The following is a 24,332-nucleotide window of genomic DNA, read 5'->3' on the forward strand; positions in this document are numbered from 1 at the left end:
TAGGAGTCTATTAATAAGTGAACACACAATCCAATCGCTGTTGTTGTTGTTGTTGTTATCGTTGTTGTTGTTGTTGTTGTTATAAATTGATTTTATTCATCTTAATTTTGCATATATTCAAAATCGTATAACTTTATTCATTTTTTTTATTTGTAAATATAATTATATCATCACTGTTGAAATATATAAATATTTATAATAATTGACCTTATTTTTCATTCTCTCTTGCTCTCTGTTTTTGTTGTTGTTGTTGTTTCAACTTGTGTTTGAATTTAGAGCATAAATGATGTGTGTGTGATGAGAACAAAACCAAAAACCAAAAAAAAAAAACTGAAAAAACAAAAAAACCGAAAAAAAACAAAAACAAAAAAATTTTTTTTTTAAAGGAGAAAATCATTCAATAATTGTATCAAAGTTGTTGAAGAAAAAAAAATTGCTTCGAATTTTTTTTTTTACTCATAAATTTCCTATGCCGATAATGAATATTCGATGTTGTTGTTGATGATGATTTCTAATCATTGATAACCATCATCATCATGATTGATATATATATATATATTTGTTGTGTAATCGAAGAAACAAGACAAAAAAAAAACACAGGAAATTGTATGAATGCCAATCGTTATTTGAATGAATATATATTGACACTGGGCTTTTTTTTGGCCTCATATTGTGCATGAGTGTATGAGTGTGTGTGTGTGTAATGAGTTAGTGTGTAAATCTTGAATAATGGAACAAATACTATTTTTTGTTTTGTTTTTTCATTCGTCATCAAATATTCAGTAGCCACAAATTCTGCAACACATCATGTTTTTTTTTTGTTTTTTGTTTTTGTTTGTTTTTGGCATGAGAGAAAAAAAAATGAAATTTTTTGAAGAAATAAAAATCTTTTTTTCATGAAAATGAAAAAAAAAATGAAGAAATGAAGAAAGTGATGGCAAAACAAAGATAATGTAAAACAAAATCAATCAATCAATCAAATTATAATGGTAATGGATTTGATGTGATGGAAATCTAATAAAATTTTGTTTTTTTTCGATTATTATTTTACAACATGTTTTTCTATTACATTTGAATTCTTTTCTTTATCTCTCTGTATGTCTTGTATTGATCCAATTGTAACTTAACATGTCAGTTTGTGTGTGTGTGTTTATAAGTGTAGTCATAGTATTATTAGTGTATTTATAATTGTAATGATCTTTTTTTTCGCATTAAACAAAAAAAGAAAATTTACAAATTATCACTAACAATAACTGGTTGTTGATTACATTGATTGATTGATTGATTGATTGTTGATTAATTAATATCGATTATCCATAATGTTCATATTACAAATGTTATATATGCTTGTGTGTGTATATATATGAGAATTTAATTTGATGAAAATATTTCCTGTGATTGGAAAAATAATTTTCATTCTAGAATATGCGGAAATCTTTCAATATATCTTGGCTATATGAATAATGAACACCATTGATTGCCATCATCGTCATCATCCAATCCAATCAAACAAAATGGTTGTTCTATTACGATTATTGTTTGTTGTCGGTAGCCACGAAATTGTTTGAAAATTATATGTGTGAAAACAAAAAACACTGAAATTTCACTGATTACAATCTGTTTCATAACAAATGATTGGGTGTGTGTGTGTGTGTAGGTATGGGTGTGAGAAGTTTGATGATCATGATGATGATGATGATGATAATGATGATATAGATTGGCCATATATCAATAGTAATGATAACAATGGATGAAGATGGAGAAGAAAAAAAATTTTTTTTTGTTTGTTTGTTTGTTAACCGGAATACAAATGCTATAACAATCGTAATTTGATGTGTGTGTGTGTGTGTATGTGTGAAGATTTTATCACTCCATTACAGGCGTCTATGATGGAGTATGGAGAGAAAAAGATGTGGAATTTTTTTTTTCGTTAGGTTAGAATAAATCTCATGAAAAACAGCAACAACAATGTGATTTGAATGTGTTCGATCCAATTATCAATAAATTTTTTTTTATACAATTGATGATCAATGATAATGATATTATGATGATTCAATCCAATGAGATAGATATATAGGGCGAAGAATGAGAGCAAAAAAAAAAAAAAATTTGATGTTGCCACAATAATGAAAAATGATGGATTTGTAATGTTGGTGGTGATATATTAATTATTAATAAAGTATAATATTCTCGTTGTATTTGTAAATCATATTGTTCGTTCAATACAAACAAATACAAATTTTTTTTTGGGGGGTTTCTTCTTCTTTCTTCTTCATTGAATAAATTGAGGCAATGTTAGAGTATTGAACATGATCCTAAACAACTACAACATCCACTACTTCTATCTTTGCTTTTTGGGCAATTATCTGTATGGAAAAATGAAATAAAAATCAATTAATTTGTAATAATGAAAATCCATCAACAATACCTTGTGAATTGACTTTAGGTAAATGTTCTCTGGGCACTAGATGCATGACTGTCGTTTTGCCTAATGGTAATTGTAAAACTGTAATTGAAATTTCGAAATTTCACATCCGAAAAAAATGAACCAAAAAAAAAAATGTTAAAAATGAACATCATTATCATCAGTGAAGGGGAAGAACAAAAAAAAATACTCACTCCCTAATGTTACATTTCCATGTAGAAATCTGCCTTGAAAAATTAATCGTAATATTTCCGGTTTCGGTACAGCTTGATCGGCCCAATCTAGTGTAAAAATATTATTATTTATAGATTTGAATTTTATATAATGATGATGATGATGATTATTATTTCGAAAAAAAAATAAAAAAAAATAATACCATCAGGCCAATGATTGAAAACAAATTGAGCTATATCTGCAGCCGAATCACTGGGTCTATGTGTGTATGTACGAATGAAAAGAAAAAAAAGGATTAAAAACAGAATTTGAAGGATTAAATAAACTTACGAAAATATGAAATCTTTTGCTTTACCACTTTCACCATATGCTGGCATTATTAATCGTAAATTAATCTACCAAAATCAACGAAACGAAACGATAGAAAATTTTGTAACAAAAATAGAAAAAAAAATCAATTCACATCATACCTTATCCGATGGTATTGTATCGGCCATTTTTTTCCAACTGATATAACCAAATAGGAAACCATACACACACAAACAAGAATGACAGGAAAAAAAATTCAAAGAATTTGAAAAACAAAAGACAAAAATGATGATGATCCAGAGAATGATTGGTTTTCACCTCAAAAGTTACAAATTATATCGATTTTAATTGATAAAATTTGAGAACAAAAAAAAATGTTTTCCAATTTTAAAACACTCTGTATTGTATATATATTTGCAAAACAAGAAAAAAAAGAAAAGACAAAAAAAAACGAAAAAATTAGTAAAAAGAAAACAAAAAAATCAAAAAAACCACAACAATAATAATAACAACAGCAACAACATATAACAATAATATAATGATAATCAGTAGCAGCAAACAATGACAAAAAGCAAAACAAAATGGGCGGCCCAGATGATGATGATGATGATGTTTTGATAGCAAAAAAAAAAAAAAAAAAATAAAGGGGCAGCTAGGTAATCAGTGAAAAAAAAACTTTTTTGTTGTTGTTGTTGTTGTTGTTGTAATCAAACAGTGACAGAGAAAAGTTCAAAAAAAAATATAAAAATATGAAGAGGAAATTTTCTCATTTCTTTGAATTTTTTTTTTATTTTGTCTCATATTTCGTCAAACTTGTTATATATTTTTGTTGTTGTTGTTATTTTTTTTAATTTGAATATATACATTCCTCATGACAAAAACCATAGAGCACACACACACACACACACACATGGAGAGAGAGAGATATTCTTTGAGTACAATACAAAATAAATTGCAGCTGATAAACAAAACCAGGAAGAGAGAATGCCACCAATTTTTTTTCACGTATATGTGTGTGTGTGTGTGTGTGGATAAAACAGTTCATCCAATTGTTTGTGTTCGGTCAAACGGAAACACACACACACACACGACAGAAAAAGTCAAAGGAAAAAAAATACAAGAAATCAATTTATGTTTGAGTTTTTTTTTCTTCTCTGGTACATTAATATATTATATTATATTAATTGTATGTTTGTTTGTCTGTTCTGTTTTCTCTCATTGTATTTGTGAAATACTAAATTCATTTTTTTTTGTTTCGTTTTGTTTTGTTTTATTTCAAAGACATCCACACATAGGTATGTGTGTGTGTGTGAGTGTGTGTGTGTATGTCTCCGGTATTCATATGTTTCATTGTTGTTGTTGTTGTTGTTGTTGTTCGATCTCAGTACTATTCATATTCGTATTTGTCAATTGAAACAAATCAAAGAGAAAGAAACAAAAACAAAAGGATTTAAATTTGAAAGTTTTTCAAATACGATTACAACAAATGTAGAATTAGAACAACAATGTTATGATGATGAAGAAAAATGATAAATAAACATATGAATAATTGAAAAAAAAATCACCAAAACACACATATACACACAAATGGAAATGACCGGGCATTATAGATATTTAAATATTAAAAAAGTTTTGAAAATAATGATGACAAATTTTTTTTTCTTTCAAAATAATCATGGCCTATTTCACTTTATGGTGATGATGATGATGAGCGAATTAAAAATGATGATGATCCAGAGAATGATTGGTTTTCACCTCAAAAGTTACAAATTATATCGATTTTAATTGATAAAATTTGAGAACAAAAAAAAATGTTTTCCAATTTTAAAACACTCTGTATTGTATATATATTTGCAAAACAAGAAAAAAAAGAAAAGACAAAAAAAACGAAAAAATTAGTAAAAAGAAAACAAAAAAATCAAAAAAACCACAACAATAATAATAACAACAGCAACAACATATAACAATAATATAATGATAATCAGTAGCAGCAAACAATGACAAAAAACAAAACAAAATGGGCGGCCCAGATGATGATGATGATGATGTTTTGATAGCAAAAAAAAAAAAAAAAATAAAGGGGCAGCTAGGTAATCAGTGAAAAAAAAACTTTTTTGTTGTTGTTGTTGTTGTTGTTGTAATCAAACAGTGACAGAGAAAAGTTCAAAAAAAAAAAAATAAAAATATGAAGAGGAAATTTTCTCATTTCTTTGAATTTTTTTATTATTTTGTCTCATATTTCGTCAAACTTGTTATATATTTTTGTTGTTGTTGTTGTTTTTTTTAATTTGAATATATACATTCCTCATGACAAAAACCATAGAGCACACACACACACACACACACATGGAGAGAGAGAGATATTCTTTGAGTACAATACAAAATAAATTGCAGCTGATAAACAAAACCAGGAAGAGAGAATGCCACCAATTTTTTTTCACGTATATGTGTGTGTGTGTGTGTGGATAAAACAGTTCATCCAATTGTTTGTGTTCGGTCAAACGGAAACACACACACACACACGACAGAAAAAGTCAAAGGAAAAAAAATACAAGAAATCAATTTATGTTTGAGTTTTTTTTCTTCTCTGGTACATTAATATATTATATTAATTGTATGTTTGTTTGTCTGTTCTGTTTTCTCTCATTGTATTTGTGAAATACTAAATTCATTTTTTTTTTGTTTCGTTTTGTTTTGTTTTATTTCAAAGACATCCACACATAGGTATGTGTGTGTGTGTGAGTGTGTGTGTGTATGTCTCCGGTATTCATATGTTTCATTGTTGTTGTTGTTGTTGTTGTTCGATCTCAGTACTATTCATATTCGTATTTGTCAATTGAAACAAATCAAAGAGAAAGAAACAAAAACAAAAGGATTTAAATTTGAAAGTTTTTCAAATACGATTACAACAAATGTAGAATTAGAACAACAAAATGTTATGATGATGAAGAAAAATGATAAATAAACATATGAATAATTGAAAAAAAAATCACCAAAACACACACATACAAACAAATGGAAATGACCGGGCATTATAGATATTTAAATATTAAAAAAGTTTTGAAAATAATGATGACAAATTTTTTTTTCTTTCAAAATAATCATGGCCTATTTCACTTTATGGTGATGATGATGATGAGCGAATTAAAAATGATGATGATGATGATGATGATTTTGTTGTTGAACAAAAACAACAAGCGAAACACAAACGAAAAAGAAAAGCCGATTTTATTTTATCTAGAAAAACAAAAATAAAAACAAGTAAATCACATTTTACAAGTTACATAATGTTTGACGTGAATGAATTTTGAAAACAAAAAAAAAATTTGAAATCTGCTAATTATTAGATGTAAAAAGAATCAAAAAAAAAATCATCACCAAAATAAATTACATTCATTGGTGGTGGGGTGGTGGCGATTGTCGGAATTCAATCACATTTGGAGATGAGAAAAGTAGCCAGTATACATGTATATATGGATTATTAAAAAAAAAACAAGAATGAACACAGTAATAGTGTCAGTAATTTTGCTGCGAAATATCAAAGTCAAAAAATAATAATGTGATTTTTTTTGGGTCTAGGACAAATAGACACACACATACACACAGACAAACAGAGACACAAACATTTCCCTTGGTTACATTGTTGAATAATAATAATAATAATAGAAAAAAGAGACAAAAAAAAAAGAAATAAAGAGAAAGTGAACGTGAAAAAAAGAAAAAAAAACTTTTAACATTCATATTTCTATGGCCATGATGATGATGATGATCATCATCATTATATGAAGATGATGGCAATGACCATGTGTCGATGTCAAACATTTTTTTTTTATCCGCCAGGTGAATTTCATTGATTCAATTTCATTAAATAAGGAATCATAAAACAAAAAAATGACCATCAGACATTATAATCATTATATCTTGATAATAATAAGCTATATATCATCATCATTATCATTATTATTCAATAAAACAGAACGAAGAGTGAGAAACAAAAAAGTGAAAACAAAATTCATTCATGTCCTTGTCTTGTTCATCATCATCATCATAATAATTATTATTAATAACAAAAAAAAATGTACATTACAAGCAAATCTATATTATACATATATACATTGTATGATGAACAAAAAAAAAATTGAATATATGTCTGCATATATATGTAATAGTTCAAGTATAGAGTGATTGATTGATTCAAAATGATGGGTTGAAATTCATTTCATTATTTCAATCAATGATAATGATGATGATCATTGTCATCACCAATATAATTCCTGAAACAATGTCACAATAATTTTTTTTTGTTTTGTTTTGTTTTCAAATTAATTTTCATTATCCACAATTTGTTACAATAATTCTATTCTACATTTGTTCATTCATTCATTCATTTCGTTTTTATTATTAATTTCATACAAAAAAAAATTCCTTTTCCTGGCCACACAGGGAATTTCTATAGTATATTTGTCAACATAAAGAATAACAAACGATAATGTACATCTATTGTAAATAACAAACAAACATCGGTATAATTTTTTTTTATCGTTCAGTCAATCATCATCGTTTTCGTTGTTGTTGTCGTTGTCGTCATTGTTCATAAATCGATATTTTTCCACTTGGGATACAAATTATATATTTAGAAAAATGAGTTTGTATTGATTAAACACAAATGAATTGAAATGAAATGAAATGAAAAAAAAGATAATGAGAAAAACAACATGATTCTTGAGAAAATTATTCTAAAAATATCAACTAAATGGCTTTACAAGTAAAAAAAAGGTGAAAGGGGATCTTTTCATTATAATGATGATGACAATATATAATAATAATAATAATTAATGGCCTATTTTTAGCATTAATATATACCGGAAAAAAATTGTCACCTGAATTTTTGAAAATCTATACACACAATGTATGTACACTAATTGTGTTGTGACAAAATGAATGAATGAATGAATTCTGCATATTTGAGCAAAATAAAAAAAAAACAAAAACCCAGTAATTCTATACAAACAAAAACAAAAACCCAGTAAATACAATGAATTATGATCAACAACAATCACCAGCAAAAGAATAATAATCTAGAAAATGATGGTGATGATGTAGGTATGGAGGCAAAAAAAAACAAAAACAATGAATTATCATTTTCTTTGCAGTTTTATATATGATGATGATGATGATGATGATGATGGGAGCAAATCGAAAAAAAAATTCTTGGTAATTTGAAAGAATCTTGCACCTGGTGCACAAATATAAAGACATGATGACAAATGGAAAAAAGAAAGAAACAAACAAAGCATACCTTTAAATTTAAAGCATACCTTTAAATTTTTTTTTCTCTTTTCACATTCATTCATTCATTCATTCAGATTCAAGATCGATCTGATTGATTTTTTTTCTTGTTTCAGTGTTTTTGTATAGTTTTCTCATTATAATCATTCTTTTTTTTGGCTGACATATTGATCTAGGTTTGTTTATTATTGTTGTCATTATATATATATATATTTGTACGATATATAGTAATAATAATAATAATAAACTCATTATATTTCTTAACGAAAACAACAACAAAAATCGAAAAACTGGGCCAATCATTGGTAATTTTTTTTTTGTTACTGCTTTTCTTTTCAGACTGATAGATGGAAGAAAAATATTGTTGTTATGCACAAATATATTATTTGGTAAATACGAAAATTAGTGGGCAAAGAAAAAGAACCGGGTCAAATATAAGACAAACGTAAACACACAAACAGAGAGAGAGAGAGCATACATGAACAAAACTTGTTGACAACAAAAAAAACTAGAGAATATTGAAAATATATGCACCAATAAAAATTGTGAATCGGATTAAATTGTTTGTGTTTGTTTTCATGTCTATGGGAATTTAAATTGGTAACGAATTTTCGTTTCACAATAATAATAATAATAATGTTGATGATGTTGATGACAAATGGCAATATTTTTCACTTTTTTTATGAAAAATAACCAAAAAAAAAACAAACCTAAAATTACAATTTAGGTTCATAATAATAATGATGATGATGATGATGTTGATGGTGTTGATGACAAAATAACAACAACAACAACAATAATAATAATAATGGAATTACAAATTTAATGGAACACAAAAAAAATAGTCAAAACAAAACAGTAAACAGCTAATAAAATAATTTCTACCATTGATGGAAACACACACAAAACTTTTCCATTTAAAAAAAAATTCGATGTACAAATCCATTATAATGGAAATTGACACATCAATGATACATTGATTCGATTTCGATAATCGATAGAGAGCAAAAAAAAAAAAGGACAATGACAATGTTTTTTTTTTCGTTTTGTTTGTCGATGGGAATATTCCGTCGTCGAAACCAAAAACCAACAAAAAAAACTAAAAATCATTCATAGAATTAATTAGAATATAATGACCTGAATCGAATTGATTCAAATACATTAATTTGATGAATCATTTATATATATTTGAATAGGAATAAAAAAAACTGTTTGTTCTGTTTGCAAACCAATCAAATTACACACACACACACACGTGCGAGAAATGCGAAAAAAAAAATCTTAGATAGTTTGTGGAGATAAAATTTTCTTTAAAAAAAATATGACACACTCACACAACAACAGACAAGATAACAAAAATATTCATCATCATACGATATGTATGATTTATGAAAAAAAAAAATTCCAATTAATGATGAGATAATAATTTTCAATGATCATTAAGATTATTTTTCATTGGAAAAAAAACATAAAACATAAATGCACCAAAAACAGTTGATTTGAGGGGAAATTGACATGATTATATGACGACAACATCGACAATGATGATGATGATGATGGAAGCGGAAATGGAAATGACGGTCTAGATTTTTATTCTTTTACAATGCTAATGTTTCATTTCAATTAATTTTTCTTGTTAAAAAAAAAATGAATCTTGATTCCAAGCTAATTCTTTTCCTGACAAATATATATATTTATGATGAAATCGATTGGTAGGAGAAAAAAAAATTGAAGAAAAAAAAAAGATTTTGATCTTGTCTTGTCATGTCATTCATTATGAAAGGAAATCGATCAGTAATCAGCTCCAGCAACAAGCACACACACATACATACAGTCAACCATTGTTGATGATGATAAATCAAAAAAAAAAATACAAAAATCAAACCTATAATCAAAATTATCATTTCCAGTCTAGTCGAATCGATTTTTTTCTCCTTCTTCTTCTTCTTCTTCTAATTCTATAAATGAAAGTAATAAATAGAAAAAATCTAAACTCTTCATTCATTCATATTTGATAATAATTGTCGTATTGATTATCATCATCATCATCATCATCATAATCATAGAACATGCAGTTCGAAAATGCAATTTTCATCCTAATGTTAATATCAACAACAACAACAACAACAAGAAAATCAAAAAACAAGAAACGAATTGGTAAATATTATTCACAAATTGTAAATGAAAATCATATGGTCCGATTCTTGTTTATATTGTAAAATAAGATTAACGGAATGGACTAGTGAAAAATACAAAACGAATAATAAAACCTTCACATCATCATCATTCAATTCGATTTAATTTGAAAAGTGTGTTTTTTATTATTATTATTTTACATATCGAACATTCTAGACACATATAAACACAAACAAACATACACAACGAAACATTATGATGATGATGATGATAAACCAAGGACAATAAAATTTTCTATACTATGGTTCAATTTATTTTTCATTGATTGATTGATATTATATTGTAATATATCTATTATCATCACACACACACACACACACAATCACTGGCTGATTGATTGGTTGGTTGGTTGGTTGATTATGGATGTATAAGGGGTTTATTTATACAAATTTTGCAATCAATCACCAACTATACGAATTGGTGACAAACATTCATTCGGGTTAGTGATTTTGTTAATGTTGTTAATGATAATGTTGATAAGAAATGACAAAAAAAAAATCATGAAATGAAGAAATTTCAAATTTATATATACCCCTTATATTATAATCAAAAAAAAAAAAAAAATTGTTGTTGAATTTCATCAAGCAGACAAAAAAAATTATATCCGGATTATATGACATGACAATTTTTTTCCGGAAAAAGATATAGATTTATCATGCATTTAACATTCGAAAAAGAAATCTTTTTTTTTTTTTTGCTTACAAATCCGTTTATTTCAAAAGATGATCGAAATTGATTGAAATGAAATGTAAGCTTTTACTTTTACAAAAAAAAAACGAAAGATTCAATAAATTCAAAAAGAACAATTTCCTGTTAGTTAAAAATAAAATTCAAATATTATTATATTGAATTCGAAACACCGAATCGATTGATTGAATAAAATAAAATAAAAAGATTGTGAACGGAAAAGAAATTATTACTATTATTATTCAATGGGGGGGGAAAAAAAAGATGCAATTGATGATGAATGAAAAGTATATTTTGATTGATTTTATATGATGAAAATTGATCAAAATTAAGGTGAAAGATAAATCATATATGAAATGATGATGATGGTGGAACGACAGAGAGAAACAAAAAAAAAAAAAAAAAAAAAAAAAAGAAACATTCACATGATAACAAAGTTCACGGATTATAAGTAAATATATATATATATACAGTCGTACAAAATATGGACACAGAATTGAATATAATAATTTTTTGGTTTTTTAAGAAAACAAAAAACTTGAGATTGGCTTTTACCCGAAATTCTTTTAGTTTTTCTTCTTGTGATGTTGTTGTTGCTGTTGTTAATGGCTTAGTTATAACAGTAATAGAATGAAAAAAAAAATTCTATGTGATAGTTGTGACTAGATTTAGAGTGGTTACTGTTTATATCCAGTCGCCAATGTATCGCACATACACACACACACACATACACAGTGTATATTTTAGATTATTATAATAAATAGAATATTTTTTTTTCTTTGTTTTGTTTTGTTTCTTTCATTGTAAAATAGAATTTTTATACTTAGAGCTCATTCATTTATATTTAACTGGAATAGATTCACACAACTGTTATAAAGAGAGAGAGAGAGAGATAGAAAAAAATTTACGGTATTGGATGATGCGCATAAAGAATTTATTGTTTCATCTTTTCTCTTTTTTTCAAAATTCTCATTCAATTCGTTATAGTATAGTCGATTATTTTTCCATATAATAATAGTAGTAGTAGTAGTAGCAGTAATAATAATAGTAGTATAAATAGGTAGTAAAAAAAGAATATAAAGATTTTGATGATGCCTCCTTGAATGATATTTACAAGGAGAATGAAAGCCAAGAATTATTTGGCCTAGAATTATGATTCTTTATTATAAAGGCAGAAACAAAACCAATTCTTGAGTCAGCGCAGATAGCTATTGAATCAAATGAAAAAGAAAATTCCTTTTTGATATGGATGATTGGTTTGGTTAATCGTCGTAATCTTTAGTGAGCAATGTCGATGTTTATACGATATAAAATGACGCGTGGGCCGTATGGCCTATCTCTATTAACAACCACCTATAGGGAAGAGACTTGGGACACACTTTTTTTTTCATTGACGATTTTATATTTAATTTTTTTTTTCCATTTGATTTCACATATTCGTGGTCATTTCTTTTTTTTTTTGCTTTCCCATATACTTTTTGGCACATTCATGCATGCATCCAGAAGAGAATGATGCGTGAATGTAAAAAAAAAATTCTTTGCCATAAATTCATATACAAGAAGCAAAGCCAAGCCAACCAGGTTTTTTGCTCCATAAAAAGTGCAGTAGCCAAAAACAAAACAAAAACAGAAAACAGAAAAAAAAACATAAGATAACTGTATACATACGGATATACAAAAGTGTGTTCGAAACAAAAGATATATGCGCAAAAAATTCCAGATTCGTATAAATTCTGTTGTTGTTGTTGTTGTTGTTGTTGTTTTAACGTCAATACGTTTGTTCTATATATTTGTAGATGGAAATTATTCAAGATTCAAAAAATGAAATTAGTAATTTCAGTCTGAGTCGGTGTCAATTTTCAAAATGAACGATTATTATCAATGATGATGATGATCAATGAAGAAGGATTTTTTTTTTATCATTAATGCCATCAATAATAATCAAATCAATAATGATAACTCCATGATATGCATACAAGAAAACAATATATTTTCAACATTCAATATTGATGATGATCAAAGAAGACAATAATGATAACAACATATTTGATTTTTTGTGTTTATTTATTTTATTGATTTGAAATTTTGTTTGTTTGTTCATTGGTTACCAGAAAAAATAGAGCGGTAAACAATTTTCTAATGATGAAATGAAATAAACAATTATAATAATATATACATTACATAATTCATAATAATCGAACAGCATCAATTTTCTTAACAATAACAAATGATGATGATGATGATGATGATGAGTCAATACGATATATACACAATGGAACAATATATCATCATCATTGGGGTTGTTGTTTGTATGCCACAGAGAGTTTACCAATTATAATGAGTTTTACGTTTGTATATTCAAATTATTATTATAATGGAACAATACCACTACTAATTTATTACCACTACTACCAATGGATACGAATTGTGCTATTCATCGATAAAGTGACTGAAAAAATCAAAATAAACAAAACAAATCCACATTCAATTTATTTTCAAAAAAAAGAAGAAAAGAAAAAACATTCGACATTTTGGATTCATTTTTTTTTGACCTTATTCATTTTTTTTCTCTATTTATTCATATTTTTTTTGATATATAAATTTTGATGATGATGATATGATGTTTTGTTTTTTTTCCTGTTTATACAAAAAAAGGGTATGTTGATTGCATGATATTTTCATTTCATTCTTTTTTTCTGATTTGTGTTATATTAGTTTCATATAAATATCGTTCAAATTGATAATAATAAGCATATATATCGGTTTTTTGTTTGTTTTTTCAATAAATTCACACGACAACTGTAATTGACTGATAAATTTCCTGGAAAAAACCCTCAATCATAATATTTTGAATCAATGAATTTATTTAAACAATTTATATATATACAAAAATGTACTTTTTCCACAGTAACCGATATATAATCGAAATGTTTTAATCAGTAAAAAGAAAAGAAATGGTTTTTGTTTTCTTGTAATTGTTATTGCATCATACATGAAATATATACCTATATCACCTATCATCAATGTGTGTAATGATGATTGAAATCATAATTGTTAACAATGATTGATCAAACCTGATGAATATATATTTTTTATTTGTTATTATTATTTCCTTTCATACTCAGTATTGCTCACATACACACACACACACACACACACACACACACACACACAGTTACAAAAAAAAAACATTTACAATTTTTTCACTATTTATTTTCATTTTTTGGCTAAATGCCAAATGTTTTTCTTCAAGGATAATGATGATGATTGCGGTGGCATCCTGTTTGATATATATATATATTATTTTGATTTATATTCATTGCAAATTTTTCCATTTATTTTTATTTTATCAATTTTACATTTCAACCACCATCATCATCTTATGACATTTGATTTATTTCATCATTGACATTCAATTTTTTAAGGAGAGAGAGAGAGTGAGTGAGAAAAAAAAATGAGAAAGAATAAAACTATGGTGATCAAAAAAAGAAAAAGAGAGAATGTAGTAGTTTGACTTTTTTTTTCTTCATTTTCACAGTTATTCAATGTCTACATGTAGATAAGTTTGTTGAATGTTTGTGAAAGAAAGACATAATAAAATGTAAATGTCAACAACGTCAACAACGACAACAACAACAAAAAACACCGTTTCTGATTGTGGATGTGCTAAGTAGCTGGATAGTGTTGATGTAAATTTTTTTTTTGTTTTTGCTTCATATTGTAAGTACATGTGATTATCAATTTTGTAAAAAATCTTATCGATTTTTTTTTGATTCTTATTTTTTTTTCTTGAATACTACAGATTATAAAAAAAATGACAAAATTGATCAAATATGATTATGCTGAAATGTCCGAAATTTTACCCGGATTATATCTTAGTTCATTGGATTCTGCACTTGATTCACAAACATTGACAACATATTCAATTAAAACAATCGTATCGATATTATCAAATCTACCGAAATTCAATCGAATTGATTCAATTAATTATTATTTTATTGAATTAGATGATGAAGAACAACAAGATCTACTGGTATATTTGGAACGAACATTTCAAATTATTGATCAATCATTAAAAAATAATCAAAATGTTCTTGTACATTGTGCATTGGGTGTTTCACGTAGTTCAGCTACCGTCATTGCCTATCTAATGAAAAGCCAAAAATCATCATCATTTAATGATGCATATCGTCTAGTGAAATCAAAACGTATTATTATTGGCCCAAATTTTGGTTTCCGTCGTCAATTAGCTTTATATGAAAAACTTGAAGGTGATTTATCAATGACAAATGTTTGGATGAGACGTTATATATTCAATCGAATGGTACATTCATATTCTGATTCATATTATGATCATCAACAGCCAATACAATGTCAATCACGTAAAGCAAAAAATTTTCTAAATTATTTAAAAATGTTTCAAGAATATTTTCAACAACAAAACCAATCAATGTTGGTTTGTCAACCAAAATGTATTTATTATAAATGTAAATCATGTCGATCAATTTTATTCAATCAAAATGATCTTATTGATAATGAAAATGACCAGCAGCAGCAACAACAACAACAACAACAGCAGAATAACAATACAACAAATCGTCATGTATTGTCTACTAATAATGACGCTGATGGTACAATTCATATAATCATTGTAAAATGGATTGCCGATGATTTATTGAAATATTTTGATTCATTACAAAAATCTGGTAAAATTGATTGTCCAAAATGTCAAACTAAATTAGGAAGATTTGAATGGAATCGACCATATAATTATCGTCGTTTTATATATACAGTACAATATGATGATTATCCATGGATGAATGAAGTGATTGTACCATTAGTTTTATCAATTACACGTTCAAAAATTGACACTTATATTGTTCAATAATCATCAACGAATAACCGCAGCAATATCAAATATTGGTGATTCTTTCTTGATAAATTCTTAAAAAATTTTTCTATTTCTATTTTGCTCAAACAGTTGAAAATTGTTCATCAAAAAAAAATTTTTTTTTTTATAGAAACATATTGATCACTGATTGATTAATTTATTGATTATAAAATAAATAAAATCTTTATTATTTCTTTATTAATTATAATAATAAAATTTTTGAATAAATAAATTGAAATTATATAACTGTGTGTGTGTGTGTTGTTGTTGCAAACAAAAACAAAAACAAACAAAACCAATTTTTCGATTACAAAATTTGTTCGTTTAAAATTAATAATCATCATTGTCATTGATAAATTATTGTCGTATATTACCATTGGCCAATAATCGTCCAACATCGAATCCAGGTGCATACAATTCAATCAATTGGCAATGAATCTTTACATGTATGGCTGGATCATTAACAATTTCACCATCACAATTCCAAACACTTGAGCTTAATATACATCGTTTTTTACGATTCGATTGTTTTTGTCGTTGAATATTTGATTTATATGAATTTTTCGATACACGATCAATATTAATTTCGTCATTAATAGCCGATTCATAACCATAATCACATTCTTCGAATGTATCGAAAAAATCACAATCGATAGATTTTTCAAACATATATCCTTTTCGTTTGTGTGTTGGTTCAACAATTGGATTGAATTCAAATTCACGAACACGATATGAATCGATAAAATCAAATTCAAACTATAAACGGTGGAAAAAAACAGTGATGGATTATAATATTAAAAAAAAATGAAAATCATTTCAAACACACTTACAGGACTTTTTGTATGAAAAGCAACGCTGAATAAATATCTTAGATATTGAAAACGTGAACATTTAGATACGAGTATCAGATCGGCACATCCATTTCCAACATGTGCCATTGGTGACATACCATATTTACTCATATGACAACGACCGGATACTATTGCCGAATTTATTGCTAAAAATCGTCCACGTATCGAGATACAAGCTGTAATAATATATGAAATCATGAAATATGAACCAAAAAAAAAAAAACCAATACATACCAGGTGAATCATCGGCGCTCAATGTTTCTCTAGATTTGATTCCAGCTTGTTGACATGTTGAACAGCTAAACATAACATTGAATGATTAATAACTGAATGATTATGAATGTATTAAACTTACTTGATGCCACATGGATTATAATCTTTTGGTGAACCATCATTTGGTTCTAAACAGATTTTTATCTCACCACTATATAAACGATGTTTGAGAAATTTTTTCACACCAGCCCAATCATAACGTTTTGTACCCATCCAACGGATTCTTTCTGATTCACGAATAGTGTCACCAAAAAATCCATAACCCATAAATGAAGCCGTATAATCGAATCAGCTGTTCTTCATCACGATTATGAACAGCACCAACATCAATATTGATTGTACGTCCCAAAACGATTGATATGATCGAATGAATTGGATCTTTATGGCCACAAGTTGCATAAACAACAGCATCCGTAGAACCAGCCGGTACAATTCCTAGTTTAAGTGCTGGTTTTTTTAACATTGCATCAATATTACCATAATTGATTTGATTTTCACGTTGTGTACGAATCAATACACCATTCAATACTTCGCCAAACATACCATCACCACCAATACATATTATGCCATCATAATCATTCAAATCAGTCGTTTCGGCCAACAATATTTCTTTAGCCTGATTAGCATGTTCAGTGATTATAACATTCGAACGAATACATGATATATTCAAAATTGGTTTAATTTTATTTTCAAATATTTGTATTCCTTTTTTATTTCCACCATATGGATTGATAAACAATAATAAACGTTTTGGACGATCAAATGCTATAATAATAATAATAATTCAATTTGAGATGAAAAAAATCATTGAATTCATTTCAAATATAATAATAATACATACATTCTAATTTTGTACGAATTGAATAAGCAATTTCTGTTAATAATTGTGTTTCACGATGAATAGCAATATCATCATCATCATCATCATTATTATTATTATTCGATGAAATTGATTGAATTGTCATCGATGCCGATGCCGATGATGATGATGATTGTCGTTGTCGATGTTGATCATCATCATGTGTACTAAGTGTCAATAACTCTAAACGGAAACCGCCATTTTTGTTTCGTGATGGTAAATCATATATAGTATAATATATTCGTACCATAAATGGTGGCTGTTTTTTAGAAGGATTTATCATTGATTCATGACGATTTTTTGTTACCATTGTTGATGATGTTGTGATTGATGATGATGATAACGATGATTGTGTTTGTAATTTAAGCTCATTTTCAATACAATTACATGATAATGGTATTGATGATCGATGGCTACGTTGTTTATGACGTCTTATACGACATGAACATATCCAAACGGCCATCATATCCGATAATTTTATGGTCACACGATCTTTGATATAAATCAAAGCAAAAATACAACAAAAAAAAAACAAAAGGATGGAATGTGTTAATGAAAATTATAAACTAAGGATTTATGAATATTAAAAAAAAAATATCACAAAATTGTTGGCCATGAATTTTTGTTTCTTACTTCAACGAAAAGGAAACAAAAAACAAAATGATCCATCTCAAAAATGTTTTTTTTTCATTTTATCATCATCAGTTCCAGTCATAGTTGGGCTGATAATAGAAAAATGCTTTCCGTGAAAAAATTAGTTACTTCAATTGTTATTAATTTTCATGATGATTTAATATAATGAAAACGATGATGATAATAATAATAATAATAATAACAACAACAACAACAACAACAACAACAACAACAACAAAAAGAAAAAAAAATAATAAGATATTGACATAGACAAGGTTATTATTAGTCAATCAATTATAAAGCCTCGTCATTATATCATCCATCCATTCATTCATTACGTAACATGACAAAATGGTCAACTAGCAAAAGTTTTTTTCTGCTGTTTTCTGCTTTTTTTCATACATTCAATTTACCTTCAAAAATTTTTTTTCTTTCATTTATCAATCAACTGTAAATATTATCAATGATGCTAATTATTTTATTCCTATGGAACGGACATTAAAAAACACACGCACGCACGTACACACACACACACACAGAACACACATCTGTAGATGGAACACATGGTCAAATTATATTTATTTATTTTTCAAAGAAGAATAAGAAGAGGAAAACAAAAAAAAAACAACTTCAATGAATTTTTGTTTCACTTCAATTCTAGTTTTCTCGTATTCCTAAAAAAAAAACATTAACATCGTTTCAATGACAAGTTATTGATGTTTGTTTACTGATTTTTTTTTTCATCATTGCTATTTTTATGCTTAAAAGCAACAACAGATTAAACAAAGATGTTCGCTGAAGAATGAGAGAAAAAAAAGAGGCAAAAAAAGGCAAAAAAAAAATTTATATGGCCTTTTTATTATATAATCATAACATCCATCAAAATGACAATCAACAATTATTTTAATTCATGGACTTGGCTTTTTTTGCGTTTTTTTTACGTTTTTTTTTCGTTTTTCCGTTTTGTTTTGTTTACAAAGTATGCTATTTTGTGCCAATTTTTTTGTTTTGTTTTTGATGACATTCCTGACGTTAATTTCAAGGAATTTGTGTTTTTTTTTTTGCTTTTCGTGTGTGTATGAGAATGTTTTTAGCTTCAAAAATTTTTTTTTCTATTTGATTCTTTACACAGGTAAACACGAGCACGTGTTTAGCAATGTGTTTTTACAATCAATCTCGTCACTGATGAAAATGATGGGAAAAAAAAAATTTAATCCATAAAACAAAATTGAAAAAAGAAAATTCATATCTAGAACGAGGACAATATATCTCTCATCCAATGACTGTTGGAAAATATTGAACCAAATTTAAGGTGAAGCGAGTATGAAAACAAAAAAAAATTAAAATTCATGAAAAGAATCTGATCAAAATTCTAAGTGGAAAAAACAAAACAAAAAAACACTTCTAATTATTATTAATTTTTTTTCAACCGAATCATCATCATCATCATCATCATCATCTTCATCATCATTATTGACAGTCATCATGCCTTGAACTTTAACGATTACAAACGATGTGTGTTTATTTATTTAATCGGATAGAATGAACAAAAAAAAACTATAACTATAACAATGATCAACGAACTTTATGAAAACAGATTCTTCCGCAAACAGGACAATGACACAAAAAAAAACCTGTGCAAGAGTGTAAAAAAAATACAACAAGAACAAGAACAATGAACCACATGCTCATCATCATCATCATTATAAATACCGAACAATTGAATTTTGAGAAAATGATTTTTTTCCTTCTACTTGTCCTTTCTCTCTCTCTCTCTTTTTCTTTTAAATGTTATCTAGTTTTAGAACAACAACGAAAAAAAAACAAACAAAATTCTTCATAGGACACAAAAGAAAACAAATATTACACAAATGAATGGACCATTGACATTCAAAGACAATTGATTTATGGATTTAATCAACTTATTATATATATTCAATGAAGATGATTGAATGAATGAATGGATAGATTTATTGATCGATAAATCTTTATCAATTGTAAAATCAAAGATGTAGTTTTTTTTTCTTATCAAGGTCAATCAATAGCCAAACGCCATCAAATAAATTGATTGTTGTTGTCGTGTGTGTATGTGTGTGTGTATATATGTATGATTGAATGAATGATCTAACATGTCAATCACACACACACACAAACAGGACAATATGTCAAATGATGGTGAATGTCGAGGACATTGTCATCATCATCATCGTGAAACAAATTTTTTTGGACATTAAGTATGTTTATTTATTCATCATTTATTTATACACAACACAAAATGAAATGCTAAATGTGACTGTGAACAATGGACATATTTTTTTGGAATCCATTTTGAGGCATTCATATCAATTGTCATAGACTCATGTGACAAACACACACACATATCCAACAAATAAAACAATCGAAAACATATGGTTGATTGACTTTGTCATCGATTAACGATAAAAAAGAGAGAAAAATACAGAGTCTACAATCGATTTAGATTATGTCACACACACACACACACGATTTTGGTCGGGTGTCAAAAAAGAAATTTTTCTCCTCTTAAATCCAAATTACATATTGTTACATGATAATTTCGTTTCTTTTTCATTGTAATTCATTTATATATCTAATCTAATAATAGTAATTGAATGTGGTGATGAAAAAAAAAAATGGTCACAATCCACTTACCATTATTATTGGCCAACAATGTTTTCGTTGTGGTCAATTCAGGTTCAAATGCCAAATATTCACGATTATACATAACTAAACAACGTTTATTGTTTACATAGAGGCTAACAAAACAATTTTCTGTTTTTGGTTGCAATTTTGAAACCATTAATTGTACTGGTGCAGTTATTGTTCCAACAATAGGAAAAGAATTTTGCTTCAAATGATTCTGTTTTGTTATTTTAAATTCATTTTTTCTTTCATCATCAACAATATGATCATCATCTAAATTGTCTGGTTCAAATGCCGAATTATATTTCGATGTTATTGATAACGGAATCGATGATGATGATGATTTTGATGATAATGATAATTTTTTTTTCTTCATAATTTGATCATTATCTTGTAGTATAACGGATTTTTCTTTAACTTTATAGCCAATATCATCATTAGATGATGATGATTTTTGTTCTTGTTGTGATGGAATTGTCAACATTGTCTGATTTTGTTGTTTTGTTTTATTTAAATTTAAATTATTATTCGATTTCTGATTTTCGACAATATCATCACGGTCACTATCATCATGACGATTGGATAAATCTTCACAAGTAGACGACGACGACGATGATGATGATGAATCTGACGACGATGTTGGTGATGATGACGAATAATTTGATGTAGATGACGCATAAGTGGTTGAAATTGATGATGATAATAATTGTCGTTTGTTAGAAAAATCATCATCACTATTTGATTGTTTTGCATGTGAATAATGATGTTGATGAATAGGTATATGTCTTGTTGTTGTTGTTGTTGGTGCTGACTCAATATTGACCGTCTTTACATTCATCATTATTGATCTATGTTTTATATGATGATCATTATTATTGTCATCATAATCATCGCTTTCTGAAATGTCCGATATCATTACTTTAGAATTTGTTGATGTTGGTGATGACGATTTTACTTTATTCACTGTATATGAATTGCTGGTTTTACGAAAACCATATAAAATTGATGATGAAGACATGATTGTTAATGAAAATTTATTGTTGCTGTTGTTGGTTACAGGGAATTTTGATTGAGGAAAATAATTTTTCTGTCAATAATTCAATTTGATTGGTACTTCCTATTTTATATTAGTATTCCTAGTATCAAAATGGCAAAAAAAAAGAGGAATAAAAAAATTTTAAAACACGTAAAAATTCAATTAAAATAAAAAAACTGTCTTTCATCCATCATTATAACATAAATTCATGTGTGTGATTCAAAATGAATACCAGTGTATCTGTAATGAATTCTGATTTTTCCGATTAAATCTTGTGATTTATAAATTCTGTAAATTAATATGAAAAAAATTGATTTCGTTGATAATTTTGATTGAATTTTGGTAGCAACAAAAACATAGTTCACACACACACACACACACACGAAATAAAAATTGAAAGAAAAACATTCAGACCTTGCCGATGGCCATAATATTAGTAGTGGCCATCTATGAATGAAGTTTGAGGTAAACACAGAAATAATAAATTGATTGATGATTGATGAACTTTACACCTTTTTTTCATTTATTACCACTTGCCATTTAATAGATATAAAATTCACATGATTTAACATGTTTGAATTTCAATGTCAATTTTGCAATGAGTGTATTCAGTGAATGAAAAAAAAAATTCAATTAAATCATATATTTGAATGGAATGAAAATTAAATTTTGGTTGTGTTTTCTTCAATCTCATTATCTATTAGTAGTGAATGTAATGTTTAATATTATCTTGTTGTTGTTGTTGTTGTTGTTGCTGTTGTTTTTTATTGTTCTCTGTTGTGTATTTATCGATAATAATTTTTATTTATAAAAAATTTTTTTTTGTTTCTATTTACCACACATCTTAATTACAATCAAATTTATGCATCAATAAATACATGCACACACACACACACACACACACCCAAACCCGTTTTTAACATCATCCTCATCATTAATCGATGCAATATAACTGTATAAATATTTGAAATTATCATTTTGGATCCTTGAAATGAAATTAATGAAAAAAAATCAAAAAAAAATTTTTTTACGACAATACCAAATCATTAACTATAGTTCAAGGCAAATTTTTCTTTTCATAATGATGATCCAATATAAATTGATTGAATCAAATTTGAAAAAAAATTTTTTTTTTTTGTAATTTTATGGGTATAGTATATAGTATTATTGATTTAATTTTTGAATGTAAAAAAAAAAAATTTATTCATACATACCGTTATGAATTTGAATTTCATTTGTCGTCATTTCTTGCCATTCTGTGTTCGTTCAGTTCAGTTAATATCGAGAAAATGTTTTTGAATTGGTGAAAAAAAATGATTTGAAATGGAAAAATTTTTTCAATTACAAAAAAAAAAATGTATAATGATGATTTTCACTTGGTTACAATTAACAACAATGAATAACAACAACAACAACAACAACAACAACGACAACAACAACAATTCTCTTTTTTTTCTAATTTGTCATTTTTTTGTTCAATGAATTAGATACCGACAACTTGATGTTCATGTATGTATGTGTGTGTGTGTGCAAATATAACGACATTTTAAATTGAAATAAATGAAAAAGGCAAAAGAAAAAAAAAATTTCCAATTCAAACCACCGAATGTAAACGACAAAATACACAAATACAATGACACACACACACACACACACACACAGATTGGCGATTACAGAAAAAAAAACACAACGTCAAATGTATAGTGTGGATTTTTTTCCCCATTATTTTTTTTTGTCGTTAAATACCACAATAATACAAACAGAAAAACATACATTCATATGATCAGTTCGTTTATTTTAACTTTCATTATATATTCTATTGCTCTTTTTTTTCTCTCTTTCTTTATGAAACACACACACACACACACACACACAAACACAATGCATACGAATCGATATATCCATCTCTTTTTCATATAGGCGCCTAGGCTAGGAACCTTGAATAATTTACACACACACACACACACACACATGTATTTTGATATTTTATATGAATGAAAAAAAAAATACAATGACTATTGCTCAATTATTTTTACTAATATTGTTGT

The 24,332-nt window shown here is 27.0% G+C and overlaps 3 protein-coding genes across 8 annotated transcripts; 1 reads left to right on the forward strand and 2 right to left on the reverse strand.

The window, feature by feature from the left end:
• Positions 1-105: 105 nt before the first annotated feature.
• On the reverse strand, positions 106-13,605 carry LOC124499653 (ubiquitin-like protein 3). 6 transcript variants are annotated; one of them, XM_075731383.1, is made up of 8 exons: positions 9,083-9,539; positions 5,918-6,241; positions 3,070-3,305; positions 2,930-2,994; positions 2,802-2,857; positions 2,620-2,706; positions 2,429-2,506; positions 106-2,366 (listed from the first exon to the last, which is right to left on the reverse strand). In XM_075731383.1, exons 3-8 carry the CDS (start codon positions 3,094-3,096, stop codon positions 2,296-2,298), a joined length of 384 nt encoding a protein of 127 aa, XP_075587498.1. In that variant the 5' UTR covers positions 3,097-3,305; positions 5,918-6,241; positions 9,083-9,539; the 3' UTR covers positions 106-2,295. The 6 variants fall into 6 exon arrangements, with proteins under 6 accessions (XP_075587498.1, XP_075587497.1, XP_046919547.1 ...); XM_075731382.1 differs by having other exon boundaries at positions 5,918-6,145; positions 8,908-9,346; XM_047063591.2 differs by lacking the exons at positions 5,918-6,241; positions 9,083-9,539 and adding an exon at positions 12,749-13,605.
• On the forward strand, positions 13,549-16,188 carry LOC124500131 (dual specificity protein phosphatase 12). The gene is made up of 2 exons (XM_047064170.2): positions 13,549-14,800; positions 14,883-16,188. The coding sequence occupies exon 2, from the start codon at positions 14,895-14,897 to the stop codon at positions 15,966-15,968; it is 1,074 nt and encodes a 357-aa protein (XP_046920126.1). The 5' UTR covers positions 13,549-14,800; positions 14,883-14,894; the 3' UTR covers positions 15,969-16,188.
• Cerk (Ceramide kinase) lies at positions 16,128-23,032 on the reverse strand. Its single transcript, XM_075731380.1, is given in 8 exon segments — positions 16,128-16,727; positions 16,802-16,998; positions 17,057-17,121; positions 17,178-17,380; positions 17,382-17,860; positions 17,937-18,446; positions 21,258-22,384; positions 22,699-23,032. Coding segments are annotated over 7 exon segments (2,862 nt in total). The 5' UTR covers positions 22,267-22,384; positions 22,699-23,032; the 3' UTR covers positions 16,128-16,328.
• Between the last annotated feature and the right edge of the window lie 1,300 nt (positions 23,033-24,332).

This window comes from Dermatophagoides farinae, chromosome 5, assembly GCF_024713945.1.
Source record: "Dermatophagoides farinae isolate YC_2012a chromosome 5, ASM2471394v1, whole genome shotgun sequence".
NCBI lineage: Eukaryota > Metazoa > Arthropoda > Arachnida > Sarcoptiformes > Pyroglyphidae > Dermatophagoides > Dermatophagoides farinae.

Excerpts from the sequence above, each read along its gene's own strand:
- LOC124499653 (XM_047063591.2), bottom strand. The coding sequence starts at position 3,096 with ATGGCCGATACAATACCATCGGATAAG. Across the intron at positions 2,995-3,069 it reads ATACAATACCATCGGATAAG|ATTAATTTACGATTAATAAT; the intron begins GTATGATGTGAA and ends TGATTTTGGTAG. Across the intron at positions 2,367-2,428 it reads ACCTAAAGTCAATTCACAAG|ATAATTGCCCAAAAAGCAAA; the intron begins GTATTGTTGATG and ends TTTTCCATACAG.
- LOC124500131 (XM_047064170.2), top strand. The coding sequence starts at position 14,895 with ATGACAAAATTGATCAAATATGATTATGCTGAAATGTCCGAAATTTTA.